The 17,156-nt window shown below is 33.2% G+C and overlaps 1 protein-coding gene across 1 annotated transcript; it reads left to right on the forward strand.

The window, feature by feature from the left end:
- Positions 1 to 12,929: 12,929 nt before the first annotated feature.
- LOC101501859 (nucleolar GTP-binding protein 1-like) lies at positions 12,930 to 16,808 on the forward strand. Its single transcript, XM_004488987.4, has 3 exons — positions 12,930 to 13,082; positions 13,595 to 15,638; positions 16,473 to 16,808. The coding sequence occupies exon 2, from the start codon at positions 13,612 to 13,614 to the stop codon at positions 15,631 to 15,633; it is 2,022 nt and encodes a 673-aa protein (XP_004489044.1). The 5' UTR covers positions 12,930 to 13,082; positions 13,595 to 13,611; the 3' UTR covers positions 15,634 to 15,638; positions 16,473 to 16,808.
- Positions 16,809 to 17,156: the final 348 nt, after the last annotated feature.

A 17,156-nucleotide genomic window follows, 5' to 3' on the forward strand; every position in this document is an offset into this window, starting at 1 on the left:
TACTTCCTCGTTGGAAGGTTTTTGGCGCTTCTCTTGAGGAAAAAAGCTTTTGGGAGTTACGCCAAATCCTTTCCCCCTCACTCGACCGGAATACTCAGGGACATTAAACACTTTCCCAAGAATGTCCCTGCACGTATCCTTGTTGCCCTCTTGAGTTTCAGAACTTTGTTCAATAGTTTCCTAAAATACATGTAACATTAAAAAGATAAGTTCAATAGCATTTTTAAAATACAATATTAAAAAATATTAAAGTGATAATATACTTACACAAAGTTCTACAACTTTCTTGACATTTTCATTATCAACCACTCCTTCTTTGTTAACACGCGCTTCCTTCCATAAGATATGACGACCCAAGGGTTGATCGGCTTGGGTGTCTTTTCTCTATTCGTTAAAATCATAAACAAAATAATACAAATTAGTTACACACTATAGTTTATAATACAAATTACAAGTGATGTTTAATTACTTACAATTTTTTGTTCAAGGCGTGCATATCCCATACGTGATTTCTTGTATGGGTGTTTTGGGTTGCTTGCCCGTTCGCGATTTGCCTTACTAATATTCTATATAAAAAAAAAATAGCAATTGTGTAAAAATTTAAAATACGCTACGAATATGAATAATAAAACACAAATGCTAATAAATTAATCACTTACGACAAACGCCGGGTCAGAACGTTTGGAAACAAATGCACTCCATTCATCCTTTGATATATAATGTTGATATATCTTTGGAGGTTCAGCATTTGTGTTTCCTTCTCTATCTTTTAGATAGAAATTTGAGAGATGGGATCTAAATCCACGATGGATTTTCCCAGCAACTCTCAAAACATATGACTTTCGTTCCTCATCAAGAACAAAAGTGGTCTGCAATGAAAACAATTATAAGTAATGTATTTTACAGAAAAAAAATTATAAATGACAAAAGAGTAGATCAAAATATTTACTTGAATGTCATTCCAGATGATATCTTTGGCATCCTTCAACGCCTTATCTCTCCAGTTGTCTATTGTTATTGGGACATTTTGACGAACAACAGCCCCAATGTAGCTTACAAACATGGAGCTGTTGGGGTCAACTGGCTGACCACTCTCGTTCCAGCCAACCTAATAAACTCATATAGTAAGTACATGCCCTAAACCCTAAAAAAAGATAAAAAAACACACAGCAAACAGAGTATATATAGTATACCTCAAATTTAATGCCACTGCTCCGTGCTTTAATCACCCTTTGCATGATAGTTGCACCACGTTTGACTTCTTTTTCGTAAGTCTTAGAGGTGCCAACTTCTTCATTTTGAACTTCTAAATCTTTGTTTGTATCCATTTAACTACAACAAGTTCAACATGCACTTTAGTATAACATCAACAAGCTCAACATGGATCATGCATTATTATAAACAAACTCAACATGTATCAGTATATCTTAAAAAAGCTCAACATGCATTCTAATGATTACAAAAATTTAATAACATCAATACCTGAATAATGATGGTTCGAAGAAAGACGAAATGCAAAGAAAAGAGGGTTTGCAGAAAGTTCACAGAAATATGGTTCACAGAAATACGGTTTGAAGAAATACGTAATGAGGGTTACGTATTTCAATGAAAATATATTGTGTGAAATGGGAGAGATGATCTTGGATGGAAATAAGGTTCGAAATGAAGGAGATGATCGTGGAAATAAGGTTCGTAAAGGACGGGATGATAGGGTTTGCAAAAGAAGAGAAGAAATGAAGGTTGAGATGAAGGTTACGTAATGAAGAGGAAACTGAAGAGGTAACTGTTATATATACGTAACACTTTTACAGCGCTTTTTATAAGCCTTTTACAGCGCTTATTTTGTAAAGCGCTCTAAAAGGCTTCTTTAGTTAAATTTTTAAAAGGCTCTTTTACAGCGCTTTTTTCAAATAAGCGCTGTAAAAGACCTCCGTGTGTTATTATGTTATTTGAATGCCTTTTACAGCGCTTTTTTCAAATAAGCGCTGTAAAAGACCTCCGTGTGTTATTATGTTATTTGAATGCCTTTTACAGCGCTTTTTTCAAATAAGCGCTGTAAAAGACCTCCGTGTGTTATTATGTTATATGAATGCCTTTTACAGCGCTTTCACACATAAGCGCTCTAAAAGGCTTCTTTAGTTAAATTTTTAAAAGGCTCTTTTACAGCGCTTTTTTCAAATAAGCGCTGTAAAAGACCTCCGTGTGTTATTATGTTATATGAATGCCTTTTACAGCGCTTTCACACATAAGCGCTCTAAAAGGCTTCTTTAGTTAAATTTTTAAAAGGCTCTTTTACAGCGCTTTTTTCAAATAAGCGCTGTAAAAGACCTCCGTGTGTTATTATGTTATTTGAATGCCTTTTACAGCGCTTTTACACATAAGCGCTCTAAAATGTCTCTTTATGTTAATTTTAAGAGGCTCTTTTACAGCGCTTTTCCCAAATAAGCGCTGTAAAAGACCTCCGTGTGTTATTATGTTATATGAATGTTTTTTAAAGCCTTTTACAGCGCTTTTCCACATAAGCGCTCTAAAATGTCTCTTTATGTTAATTTTAAAAGGCTCTTTTACAGCGCTTTTTCCAAATAAGCGCTGTAAAAGGCCTTATTGTTTTTGTGTTTTGTTATGTTATGTTATTTTTTAAACAAGCTCAACATGCATGCAAAACCCACATAGTAGTAACTGGTCACCACAAAAATCCCTTCCTCTTCACCAAACTCTTCTCCTTTTATGCATCTTCTTCACAAACATCAAAGCTTACTCTTTCACAATTCAATCTCCACCTCAACACCCTTTTTATCTCTTTACATTCTCTTTCCTTCTTAAATCGAAACTTAATTGGTATTCAGGATCATTGCCATGTTGCGAAAAATGGGTTTGTGTCTGGTGTTTTTGGGGATTCCCATGATGCGTACAAGGTGTTTGAAGAAATGGGTTTGTGTCTGATGTTTTTTGGATTCCCATGATGCGTACAAGGTGTTTGAAGAAATGGGTTTGTGTCTGATGTTTTTTGGATTCCCATGATGCGTACAAGGTGTTTGAAGAAATTAGGTGTCTGATGAATATTATTTTTAAAGCTTTTTTACAGCGCTTTGTCAAATAAGCGCTGTAAAATGTCTTTTTTACTCACTTTCAAAAGAGTCGTTTACAGCGCTTTGTGTGAAAAGCGCTGTAAAAGGTATAAAACACTCATTATTTTATTTTTAAAAGGATCTTTTACAGCGCTTTTTAAGATAAGCGCTGTAAAATGTCTCTTTATTTTATTTTTGTGTTTGGTTTATTTGGGTTGGGATGACATTAAAAACATTTTTATCATTGTTTATTGGATTAAAAATATTGTTATCATTGTCTTTATCACAATACTTTAGGAGATGATGAATTATTAGAAATGAGTATTCTGAAGAATCTATATATATATATGCACTGAGCAAAAGAGAATCTCTCTATTCAGTTCAGTTCAGTTCATGTAAATTACTAATTTATATTCAGTTCAGTTCATGTAAATCAAGCTAAATATAAAACACTCATTGTTACATGAACTTGGTATAAAACACTCAAATCAAGCTAAATATAAGCAGAAAATAAATTAATCAGAAAATAAATTAATCAGAACTTAGTATAAAACACTCAATTCAGATTACATGCATATTTACAATAACACAGTTCAGATTACATGCATAGCTTATATAAAACAATTAAACATATATATACATTAAGATGCCCTTCTTCTTTTCCTGGTGACATTCACATTTGTTTGTCCATTTACAATACGAAACGATGGATTAATCCAAATTCCCTCATCATGATCATCTCTAAGATATAAACCATCATCAGTTGAATCAATTTCATGTGGTTGTTGTGATGTTGCAAATAAAAGATCATTACCAACATCTTCATCATTATTGTTATCATCACTTATTTTATTGGTCGATAGGACAACAGACCATTTATCATTAGAAGGATCAGTGACATAAAACACTTGTTGAGCTTGCGACGCTAAAATAAAAGGCTCGTCTTTGTATCCCACCCTATTAAAATCGACAAGCAAGAATCCTGACTCATCAATCCGAACGCCATTATTATTATCGACCCACTTGCAACCAAATATGGGAACACGAAACATTGTGTAGTCTAACTCCCATATGCGCTCGATAACCCCAAAATATGATAGATTTGCATATATTGGGTTTTTGTCTTTTGCACTTGAGACATGCATCGCTTCAGCTACGAGAGTGACTCCACTATTTTGCATAGTGGTCTGATCATCTTGTTCTTTGGTATAAAATGTGTAGCCGTTAATAACATAACCAGTGTAAGAAAAGACATGTAAGCTCGGACCATTTGCTAGCCACCTCAATCTATTTGAAATTGATCCGGGGTCTATATCAAATTTTGACATTATGTGATTTTTTAACCATGTTACAAAACTTCGATTGTGCTCTCGAGTTATCCAATTTTGATTCCTATTCATGTTCAAACGAGATAACTGATCAATGTGTATTGTAACATACGGTTGAACCTCATCATCATTGTGCAGAACATACAATTGTGCCTGCTCCCATTCTGTCCTTGATATAGTCAGTAGTCTCCTTCCAGTTATCCCTTCTCCTGATAGTCTTCCCGAATGACGAGACATGGGAAGCCCTATGGATTCAACATTGGACAGATATTCAGTACAAAATTCAGCAGCCTCTTCAACAATGTATCGTTCAGCAATACAACCTTCTGGTCGACTTCTACTTTTTACGTACCCTTTTAATATTTTCATATATCGTTCTATCGGATACATCCATCTCATATAAGCTGGCCCACAAAGTTGTGTCTCCTTAACCAGATGAACAGTAAGGTGAACCATTATATCAAAAAACGATGGTGGGAAATACATTTCAAGCTCACACAAAGTAACAACAATTTCCCTCTGCAATGTCGGTAATTTCTGAGGGTCGATCACTTTACTACAAATTTCCCTGAAGAAGAAACATAATCTAGTTAAGGCTAGTCGAACTTTTTCAGGTAAAATGGAACGTATACCTATTGGTAGCAAATGCTCCATTATAATATGACAATCATGGGTCTTCAAACCTTTTAACTTGAGGTCTTTCATACAAACCAAATTTTTAATGTTCGAAGAGTATCCTTCTGGAACTTTAACTTCGTGTAGAAATTTACATAAAACAATTTTTTCCTTTCTAGATAGAGTATGAGCGGCTGGAGGTAGATATGTGCGATTTCCTTTCTTTACTGGAGCCAGTTCATTTCTTATTCCCATATCGACCAAGTCCAATCTTGCATTGACGCCATCTTTAGACTTTCCTGGAACATTGAGTAACGTACCAATAACACTTTCAAATACATTTTTTTCAATATGCATCACATCGAGGAAATGTCTTACATACAATGACTTCCAATATGGCAATTCAAAGAAAATTGACTTTTTCTTCCACCCAGTTTTCACCAGCTCTCCCGCAAAAGGTTTGCCAAATTTATTGGTCAAACCTTGTACTTTTTCAAGTATTTGATATCCAGTCGGTGCTAAAGGAGCTTTACCTTCCTCTGATTTTCCATTGAATGCATTTCTCCACCCACGATACTGATGACTATAAGGTAAAAATCTACGATGTCCAAGAAACACATTCTTCTTACAATGTTTCAACCGCATCCAATTTGTACTCTCTTCACATATAGGACATGCACACTGACCTTTAATGCTATATCCTGATAAATTACCATATGCTGGAAAATCATTAATTATGCCGAACAACATAACCCTTAAATTGAAACATTCTTTCTTATACCCATCATAAACTTCCACACCTGTCTCCCACATACTTTTTAAATTTTCGATTAGAGGAGTCAAGTATACGTCGATATCATTCCCCGGTTGTTTGGGTCCAGAAATTAACAGAGACAACATCATAAACTTACGCTTCATACATAACCATGGAGGTAGGTTATATATTACCAAAATCACAGGCCACGTGCTATGTGAGATGCTTTGAAGACCATGTGGATTCATTCCATCAGTAGAAAGTGCAAGTCTTAGATTTCTTGACTCTATCCCGAATTCAGGATACTCGTGATCAATTTTTGCCCATTGTGGGGAATCTGCAGGGTGTCGAAACATTCCATCTCTAATTCTTTCATCTGCATGCCATGTCAAGTGTTTTGAATCTTCTTCACTGCGATACATGCGCCTAAATCTTGGTATTATAGGAAAATACCACACGACTTTTGCTGGAGTAGATTCTTTCTTCTTATATCGAGAGACATTGCATTTCGGACACGCCTTAAGTAGTTCATATTCGTTTCGAAATAAAATGCAATCGTTAGGACACGCATGAATCCTTTCGTAACTCATTCCAATAGAACACAAAATCCGTTTAGCCTCGTAGGTTCGACTGGGAAGTTCATTATCATCTGGCAACATATCTTTTATGAGTGTTAATAATTCCGTAAAGCTTTTATCAGACCATCCATTACTCGCTTTTAAGTTGTACAACTTTAATATCGCTGACAGTCTTGTGAATTTAGTACAACCATTATATAATTCTTTCTCTGCATCACTCAACAAACTTTCAAACATTTTAGGACAATCTCGAAGATCTTCTTCAACTGCTTTTGCAATCTCATCAACTCGGTCCGGCTCATATGTATCTGTATCGAAATCAGTTGAAGCATATGTAGAACTATTCTCAAAATTAATGTTTCCTTTTTTTTTCTCACCATGTCTTATCCAACATGTGTAGCTTTGATCAATTCCATTACATACTAGATGTCCTTCTAATTCATCTTCTCTAACACGTTTTCCAAAACAACATTTTAAACAAGGACAAACTACTCTATTTGGATCTTTTGCATTCTTCACTGCAAACTCAACAAACTCCTTCACTCCAATTTCATACTCTTTTGACAATCGATTGGCTGAAATCCATTTCCTATCCATATTATACCACCTATATAAATGCAGTAACAAAAATAATAAGCTTTCAAAACATATCAACAAGTTTCAAAAAGAAACCAATATCAACTAACAATTTCAAAACAGAACAGATCATGTGGTATGAGTTTTTGACAATTTTTGACAATTTCAAAACATAACAGATCATGTGTAAAAAATACCTTAGACAACGTAGATGGCCGCACAGTACGTAGAGGATATTAGGGTTCGCAACGTATATAATTATTTGAAAGATGTAGAGGATATGAGGGTTTCCAACGTATATAATTATTTTAAAGATGTATTTTACAGCGCTTGTGAAAAACGCGCTGTAATAGGTAGTTAAATTCAATGAAAGCGCATGTGTTTTACAGCGCTTGTGAAAAACGCGCTGTAATAGGTAGTTAAATTCAATGAAAGCGCATGTGTTTTACAGCGCTTGTGAAAAACGCGCTGTAATAGGTAGTTAAATTCAATGAAAGCGCATGTGTTTTACAGCGCTTGTGAAAAAAGCGCTGTAATAGGTAGTTAAATTCAATGAAAGCGCATGTGTTTTACAGCGCTTGTGAAAAAAGCGCTGTAATAGGTAGTTAAATTCAATGAAAGCGCATGTGTTTTACAGCGCTTGTGAAAAACGCGCTGTAATAGGTAGTTAAATTCAATGAAAGCGCATGTGTTTTACAGCGCTTGTGAAAAACGCGCTGTAATAGGTAGTTAAATTCAATGAAAGCGCATGTGTTTTACAGCGCTTGTGAAAAAAGCGCTGTAACTGATACGCGAAAGCGCTTCCTTTTACAGCGCTTTTTTGACAAGCGCTGTAAAAGCCTTATAACGTGATGCGCAAACGTTATATGACCTACTACAGCGCTTGTTTTACAGCGCTTGTCATCAAAAGCGCTGTAAAAGGTTCCGTTATTTTTAAAATATAATTACAACAGCGCTTGTGTTTAGCAAGCGCTGTAAAATTGGCGCTGTTAAATGTCATTTTTGGCGTAGTGATTATCTTTAAAATATCAAATTAGAATTTAAAATGATCATAATCTTAAAAATACAATTTAAAATTGTTATTATCTTTAAAAATTGCTTCAAGATAATGTTTCTGGTTTTGGCTGGTGTTCGTGGACTTGGCACCATTCTGAGTATAATTTTGACAATTAGAATGATGCTAATATATCAAATGTTCTATGATGGGATTCATTTCATCTGTCTCATACTTCAACTCAATGATTCATATGTCATGTCGAGATATTATGTATACATTGCAGTTTGAATGACATTACTACAAATGTTTTACTTTATTTCCAAAATATTTTTCCTATAAAAAAATGGTCAGTACAAGAAGAAACACAACCAACCTTAAAAATTACTCGGCTAATATTTCATAAATGTGCATCTCTCTAATTCCCTGCTTTCAATATAAATTATATTTACTATAAAATTTGTTGAGACAAAATCTCTTAAAATAATTAAATATTTAATTAAATCTATTAATTAAAATTTTGATTATATTATTTATTAACTTGTGTTTTTCAGTAATTTATTTAAAAATAGAAAGTCAAACATAAAAGTTTATATTTATGCAAAAATCACGTAGTCCTTTTTAAAATAATAAAAAAAAAAGATTTGATTATAATTTTTGGTCCCATATTAAGACAATAATCCACTTTGTAAAGTCCATAAGTTTTAGAAGGTTCTTAGAAGGGAATGTCAAAGATAATTGAAAAATGTTCAAAATAATATTTTGGTGGTCCTTTATTGAAGACAAAGTCAAAACATATTAGTTTGGGAAGTTTAACTATAAGTTCAAAATGTCAAATTCGCACATGATGATGCAAATATTTAATGGGCAAATTGAAAGCCATTTTCTTAAAAAAGACTCTCGACTGTTCTCCAGATTGATAAGATACAATAGTATGTTGCACTATTATTATTCCTCTCATCACCATCAACTAAAAGAGAAACACAAAAAGACACAATTATTTTACAATATTGTGGAAATTATATTAAACAATGTTATCTAAAATATAGATAATTCTCAAGTAAAGTATACGCATGATAAAATTATTAAACTTATAATTTAGTTGTTTAAAGTAGAAATATTAAAAATGCAATTCATATAGAACTGAAATCAAAATAAGCAACCTCAAAAATATCTTAAAAATCAAACAAGTAAAAACATAAATTTTTAGAAATCAAGAGACAACTACATCTTATTGATAATACTCTCCTTATAAGGGTGACATTTCCCTCATGGACAACTCCATATAACAGATATCCCTCTCCTCTCAATCCGACAATGCATCATCACACATCAATTAGGAAGCTTACATCTCGTTGATATATAGTCATCTCCTCCTACTGATAGCATCTTTCATAGGGGCAACTTCATCTAACAAGTAACTCTCTCTAATCAAAAAGATGTAACTAAGTGCACCTACCGCCGTTAACGATTTCATAATTATAACATTGATATTCAAAACACATTTAAAAAATCATTTCCCATTTTATCATAACTATTGGAAAATATATTCTATTGTATATCAATTCAATATTTTAATACTATGTAACTCATACATAAATAAAATTAATAACATATTATATAACAAAGACCATTAAAATAAATAAATGATTAAATCGAGAAAAATTCAAATGTTGTGTTCCATAAATTTTTAAATAAATAATTTAATATAGAAAACAGGTAAAATAATCATTATAACAAAATAAAAATATGACAATGATTGTCATCTACTCACCATAATGGAGAATCGACTAAATTTGATCTCCAACAACTCAGATAGTATCAGGTAATACCTCAACTAACAACACATTTGGAGAGTAAAAATTAAAACTTCGGATATTGCAGATAAAAAGTCACGGTTCTCTTTTGATGATATTTTAAATATCTAGGTAAGTGAAACTGTGAGTTGTGAAAAAGTTGAGAACTAAGTCGGTTTTTTTTGTTTTTGTTTTGAGGAGTTGAAATGAACTTGTTTGGAAGCTTTGAGTGCAAATTCTAGTGAGATGTTGAATTTGTTGATGAAGTAGGAATCGGGGAAGGAGTTTGAAGTGGTGGCGGTGGTGAGGAACATAAGAGAAAATGGAAAGTGGGAGAGTATTGTTGAAATGATGAAAGCATTCAGGGAGACAAAGGATTTTAATATGGTACAAGTTGTTTGTTTTAATTATATTTTTTTAATTATTATTATTATTATTATTATTATTATTATTATTATATTTTTGTTATTTTTAAATAGAAAAACGAAACGGAGCGTTTCAATCCATTGCGAGTTATATATGACATGAATTGGTTCTATTTTATGTTGAGCACAAGACAACCTCAATAATTTTTAGTGAATTGTTAATAGTCATTACAAAGTTTTGCAGTTTGAGTTGGCCATTCTGCAACTCGTGTGAATAAACAAAGTTTTGAATTAGTGCATATGATATAAATATATTTAATAGTAGTATTACTAATGAATTAAATAGATGGTATACGTCTACATTTTTCACAATCATCATAGTCCGTGTGTTGTTAATCATCATTATTGAGTTTTGGTGTAATAGACCCGTCTGCAACTCTTATAGATAACAATTTTTTGATATAAATATCACGCATATGGTATGGATAGATTTTAGAGAAATGATATATTGAATATTAAAGAACAATATTTAGTGTATATACCTCCACTTTCTTCTCGACCATCATAACTGATGCTACTAGTTGTTTCATTGTTGCCAATATCTCCAACAAAGATGGTGAATTGTTTTCAGGCACCCTTGGTGAAACCTTTTCAATTTATTCATCACAAATTTCATTTCTCTAAAATAGTTCACAAAGATCAATGTTTAATAAGAAGTTTTGAAGGCAATATTACATAACGTGATAGATGAAGTTAGGTTGCTTGAAGTTACACAATGCAACCTCACTGCAATGAGTGACTGAAGCTCATTGTTAGACTCCAATGAGTGTCCTAGTGTATATAGTTGCAGAGAACCGACAATAACCCCGTGCAATCAGAACACTGGTACAAAACCTCAATTAAGGAGGATTTCAAATTTTTTATAGTATATTTTAACTTTGAAAAATTGCATCTTAATTTTATATATTTACCACTCTAAATTTTTTTATTTGCACCTTATATTTAAAATAAATATCTATTTTTTAAATGGAGACTATTTTTTCTGAGACTAAACTTAATTTCTCTCCACACTCACTACTGTGGATCTGTGACAATTGCGGCGGCTATAAGGCATCACCACCAAAGTCCAAAAATGATATTAGAGTATAATTGATGTTCAACTTTTGTGATTTACTGATCTAAGAACTCAATTTATTTGAAATGACTGATTTACTAATTTTAAGAACTCATTATCTATTAAGATTTAATTTGATGTTAAGATTTTATATTTTAGGAACTCATTAGTAATTTACAATAGTGCTAGTTTGATGGTGTTATTTACAATTTATTTATTTTGATGAATTTAAATAAAATAATTTGAGTTTTTTAATATTTTTTTTCAATCAAGATATAATATTTCGAAATAATTTATAACTTTTAAAATTATATTTTTTATTATAGTCTATTTTTTTAGATTCGTATGCTCCAAAAACATTAAGACAACATGTAGATTCATATATAGGTCAAATACTTAAAGTACACACTCACTTATTGATGTGTACTCTTTGAGGCATGTGAAGATACTCTTATGCTTATGCAACACAATGCTCGTGGAGTCTCAAATTAAATGTCACTTTTGCTCATTGCACATATATTACGATTAAGATATGATAATAACTAAAAGAAATAGAATACTAACACATTTATCAAATTATCATTATTAATTGGTGCATTTCTAACTATCATAAATGTAAAATGAAATATAATATTTTAGAAATAGTGTCCATAATATTAAGTAGACGGTAGTATTGAAAAAAATAATTAGTTTTACATTGAAAATGGAAAATGTTATTATTTTTAAATATTCTTTTTTTATTAAAGTGATATTTATTGGGAGATGAAAAAAATACCAATTTTATGTAAATTTTATATTTTTTTTCAAAAATATTAAATGAACAAATGTACTTAATTAGTACAAATAGTATTTTTAGTTATTATTCCAAAGCCAAAATCCATACTTAAATTGTATTAATAAGTTATAATAGTTCACTAATAATATTATACGCTTCAATCACATTTAATTAGTATAAATACGTTTCAATGGTTTACTAGTCGGAATAACCAACGACTAAAATCACCCTTAATTGTATAAATAAGGCTTAGTTGTTTACTAGTCGGAGGTCCAAAAATAAAATCTTACTTAATTGGTATAAATAAGTCTTGAGATATAAAAAAAAAACTTAATATTAAAATATTAAACTGTCAAATAAATTTGATCTGACTCAATCTGATTTAAAAGATTTTATAAAATAAATAAGTCGGTTTGGTCTAATATATTTTATTTCAAGATTAATTTATCCCATATAAATTATATGGGGCAACAAAACAAAGCCAATCCATTTTTCTTTCCATTTTAATTTTTAAATATTAAAATAAATTTATAACCCAAAAATATTCTCACTCACCCATGACTATAATTAAAAATAAAATAAAATAATAATAAATAACACCGCATAAGTAAAATAACAACCATCTTACTAGTCTAGGAGTATTTACAAAATGACTACTTACATAACAAAATAATAACTAAGTATAACCTTAATAATATGTTAAAAAATATCATAATCTAAGTGGGTCGAAATTTACTTCTAATTCAATTTTTTACAATATACCTCTATTTTTTTAGTTGTAGAGAACTAACAGTATATTACCTCATTAATTTTTAACGTGAACTAAATAAAATAAATAAAATAGGTTTGGTTTATTTTTTTTGCCTTTTTTAACGTGGTCACGTGGCAGACAATAAGTTTGATAAATTAATATGAAATAATTAAATAAAAAAAATATTCATTTTATTTTTGAAGGAGATATATATATATAAGTAAATTAAAACCTCTAAAACCCTAAAACAACAGAGCTCAGCAGCTCCATAGCCGCTGCAGCTTTACCATCGCATCATATATCAGAAGAAAAAGTTTGAGTAAACCAAACTCATCTCTACACGAAAACAAAGAACGCAGCCACAAACAGTGAGTAATTCCACTTTTTCCTTTTTCCTTTCGAATTATCCCTTCCACTCCCATATTGCCGCCGCGCTCGCAAGGATTCGTTTCCGCCGCGATTTGCCGCCGCGATATGCGCCGCTGCTAAAATCAACTCATCACAGAATCGCATCGCAGCATAGATCCACTTTGCACCGCGATTCCGTGCTAAGGCGGCGTGATTCAAAGTGTTTTGTTGTTTCTATTTGTTTCAATTTTTATCCTTATTATTCCGTGCGATTTTGGTCCTTATTATGAAGTTTGTTGTTTTTATTTGTTTCAATTTTTATCCTAGAATTGTTTTTCTGTTTCGTTGTTAACCTAGAATTATTATTTTCTGTTTCAATGTTGGCATAGATTTGTTTGTTTCATGATCTTTTTTCTGGTTCTATTTTTTGTTTCAATGTTGACCTAGAATTTTTATTATTTTTGTTTTAATGTTAACGTAGAATTATTATCTTTTGTTTCAATGTTAACCTATAATTAATTTTCGCTACCAGGGTGATAGAAAACAAAAATGGTGCAATATAATTTTAAGAAGATAACTGTGGTACCAAATGGAAAGGATTTTGTTGATATCATTCTTTCTCGGACCCAACGTCAAACACCTACTGTTGTCCACAAAGGTTATGCAATCACCCGTCTCCGTCAGTTTTACATGAGAAAAGTGAAGTACACTCAGCAGAATTTTCATGAAAAGCTTTCCACCATAATTGATGAGTTTCCTCGCCTTGGGGATATTCACCCTTTCTATGGAGATCTGCTTCATGTGCTATACAACAAGGACCATTACAAGCTTGCACTTGGTCAGATCAACACTGCTAGGAACCTTATTGGTAAGATTGCTAGAGATTATGTTAAGTTGTTGAAGTATGGTGATTCGTTGTACCGATGCAAGTGTTTGAAAGTTGCTGCTCTTGGTCGTATGTGTACTGTGTTGAAAAGGATTGGGCCTAGTTTGGCTTATTTGGAACAGGTTAGGCAGCATATGGCTAGGCTTCCTTCAATTGATCCGAACACTCGGACGATTTTGATTTGTGGGTATCCGAATGTTGGCAAGAGCTCTTTTATTAATAAGATCACTAGAGCTGATGTTGATGTGCAGCCCTATGCCTTTACCACTAAGTCTCTTTTTGTTGGTCATACCGATTATAAGTATCTGAGGTACCAAGTGATTGATACACCAGGGATTTTGGATAGGCCATTTGAGGATCGGAATATTATTGAGATGTGCAGTATCACCGCTCTTGCTCATTTGAGGGCTGCGATATTGTTCTTCTTGGACATATCCGGGTCTTGTGGGTACACTATTGCTCAGCAGGCAGCTTTGTTTCATAGCATTAAGTCTTTGTTCTTGAACAAGCCTCTGATAGTTGTTTGCAACAAGACTGATTTGCAGCCGCTGGATGGATTGTCGGAAGAGGACATGAAGTTGGTGACGGAGATGAAATCTGAAGCATTGAAGACTGCAATTGGTCAAGGCGGCGAGGGGACAGAGGCTGATGTGTTGTTGACCATGAGTGCCTTGACTGAAGAAGGCGTGATTGCGGTGAAAAATGCTGCTTGTGAGAGATTGCTGAATCAGAGGGTGGAGATAAAGATGAAGTCTAAGAAAATCAATGACTGTTTGAACAGGTTTCATGTTGCAACTCCAAAACCACGTGACCAGAAGGAAAGGCCTGTGTGTATTCCCCCAACAGTTTTGGAAGCTAAAGCTAAGCAAGCCGCTGCTGAGAATGAGAAGAGAAAGACCGAGAAGGATCTTGAGGAAGAAAATGGAGGGGCAGGTGTATACTCCATGAACTTGAGAAAGCATTATATCTTAGCCGATGATGAATGGAAAGAAGATATACTGCCTGAGATTTTGGATGGCCATAATGTGTATGATTTTATTGATCCTGATATTCTACATAGGGTTGAAGAGTTGGAAAGAGAGGAAGGGTTAAGGCAGGCAGAGGCTGAAGATGCTGATTTTGAGATAGATTGGACTGAATTGACTCAGGAGCAGAAACTAGCTTTAGATGAGATTAGAAGGAAGAAAAGCTTGCTAATCCAACAACATAGGATAAAAAAGAGCACTGCTGAGAGCCGACCAACCGTTGCAAGGAAATTTGACAAGGACAGGCAGTACACAGCAGAAAGAATGGGAAGGCAGCTGTCATCTCTGGGGCTTGATCCTTCTCTAGCTATTAAAAGAATGCGCAGCAGATCTGTATCTAGGCAAGGCCGGAAAAGGGAGAGATCACCAAGTGTTGATGGTAGAGGTGGGATGGATATTGATGGTGACACACCTAGCAAGAAGCAGCGTCTGAGTAGATCACGTTCTAGGTCTGTCTCCCGCCCACCACATGAAGTTGTGCCAGGAGAAGGTCTCAGGGATTCTGCTCAGAAGATCAAGGCAATAAAACTTGCAAAGAAATCTGTCAAGAAGAGAAACAAGGATGCCCGCCGTGGAGAAGCTGATAGAGTCATTCCTAATGTTAAACCCAAGCATTTGTATACTGGAAAACGCTCCAATGGAAAAACCGATAGACGATAAAACAGGTAATATTCATTAGTTTTCTTGAACATTTTTTATTTATTTTTTGATAGATAGATTTCTTGAACTTGAATATATACACATTTGCATTATGTTCTGTAGTATTTGCCTGATCATTACATTTCTCATCTCAACCATGGATAGTATAGGGTTAGTTGTGGCGAAGAATATTTAGTCACATTTTAAATCGTTGTTTGCATGTTAAATTATTTTCCTACTAGTTTTGTTATGCTATTTCATCGATTTCTTGAAAACTTTATAATGATTTCTCTTTTCATTTCTCACTATTGAAATGAATTGTAGGTAACCTGGGCTTGTTATATCCAAGCCAGTTTTTTTTATTTTATTCAGTGTGGTGATTGACAAATCTTGTGGCTACAAGATCAATTTCTGCATATCGACATTGTTGGTCTTGCGATTTCTTCTGAACTCGAAGTTTGTTTCGCCAAATGTTAGTGAGGTTCCACTCTTGAATCATGGCTTATCGGAAGCCCCATCTTGATGATTTTAGTGATGAAAAAAGTGAATGATATAATCTATTTAAATGCTGGTATTGGAAACCACTGAACGAATAACTTGTTTAATTTTCTGGTCATGGTTTAAGATTCAATAATTTTATATGCATGCCAAGCCCCAAGTCTCTATCTCTCTGACAAGGTTTGAGATTTTCCTCCCCAACCCTCACCCTCACCCTCTTCCCCAAAGCCCTTCCTTATCCAAATTTCAATCAAAGTCTCAAGTCTGTTTCATGTATCTATTTAGCTAATATGTTGTGCTCTAGACAATTGCTTTTTGTAACAAGCCACCAATGGGCACTAAAATGATGTTGGTCTTTGCAGGGGATGATGATGATGATGGCTTTGTGGTTGTCGAGAATTTTGTTCTATTTATGTTTTCCTGGAGTTAATGGCATGGTGATGGCTGCGAAGAAATTTTCCTGTACACTCGCTTTTTATATCATTCTTTATAAATGTTTTTTTTAGATCTTTTTTGGACCCATGGTATGAATTGTGGGAACTGCTTTTATTTAGATCAATTTTGGACCCATGTTATGAATTGTGGGGGCTGCTGTTTGGATTTTGAGTTGTTTATGTACTCGGAAATATTGGCAACTGTGGTTGTGTTTTTTGGAAGTTTGTTGTTTTGTTTCGAATATGATGGCCGTTTCCCTTTAATGTTTTAATGTTCAATAGCAGGGTAATTTTGTTCTTTTCATGTCAGATCATTTACAAAGTGAAACCAGTGAGTTTTCAGGGTGATTTTGATTCTATTTTCATAATTGAATTTAATGTAATATTTCTTATGTTGAAGCTGAACCCAGTGACTTTTCAAAGTGAACGAAATGTGATAAGGGGTTGTAGATCAATTAGTAATATTTTTCATAATTGGCTTGCGTTCTAGTTCGTAATCGATATGTATATTGGCAAAGACACTGCCACAATGAGATTTTGCCCCTAAAGCTGCCCATAGTTTTAGATTAGGAAAGTAGTAAAAAGATGTGCTTTCATGTAAAAACATGCATG

The sequence above is a fragment of the Cicer arietinum genome, chromosome 1, assembly GCF_000331145.2.
Source record: "Cicer arietinum cultivar CDC Frontier isolate Library 1 chromosome 1, Cicar.CDCFrontier_v2.0, whole genome shotgun sequence".
Taxonomy (NCBI): domain Eukaryota; kingdom Viridiplantae; phylum Streptophyta; class Magnoliopsida; order Fabales; family Fabaceae; genus Cicer; species Cicer arietinum.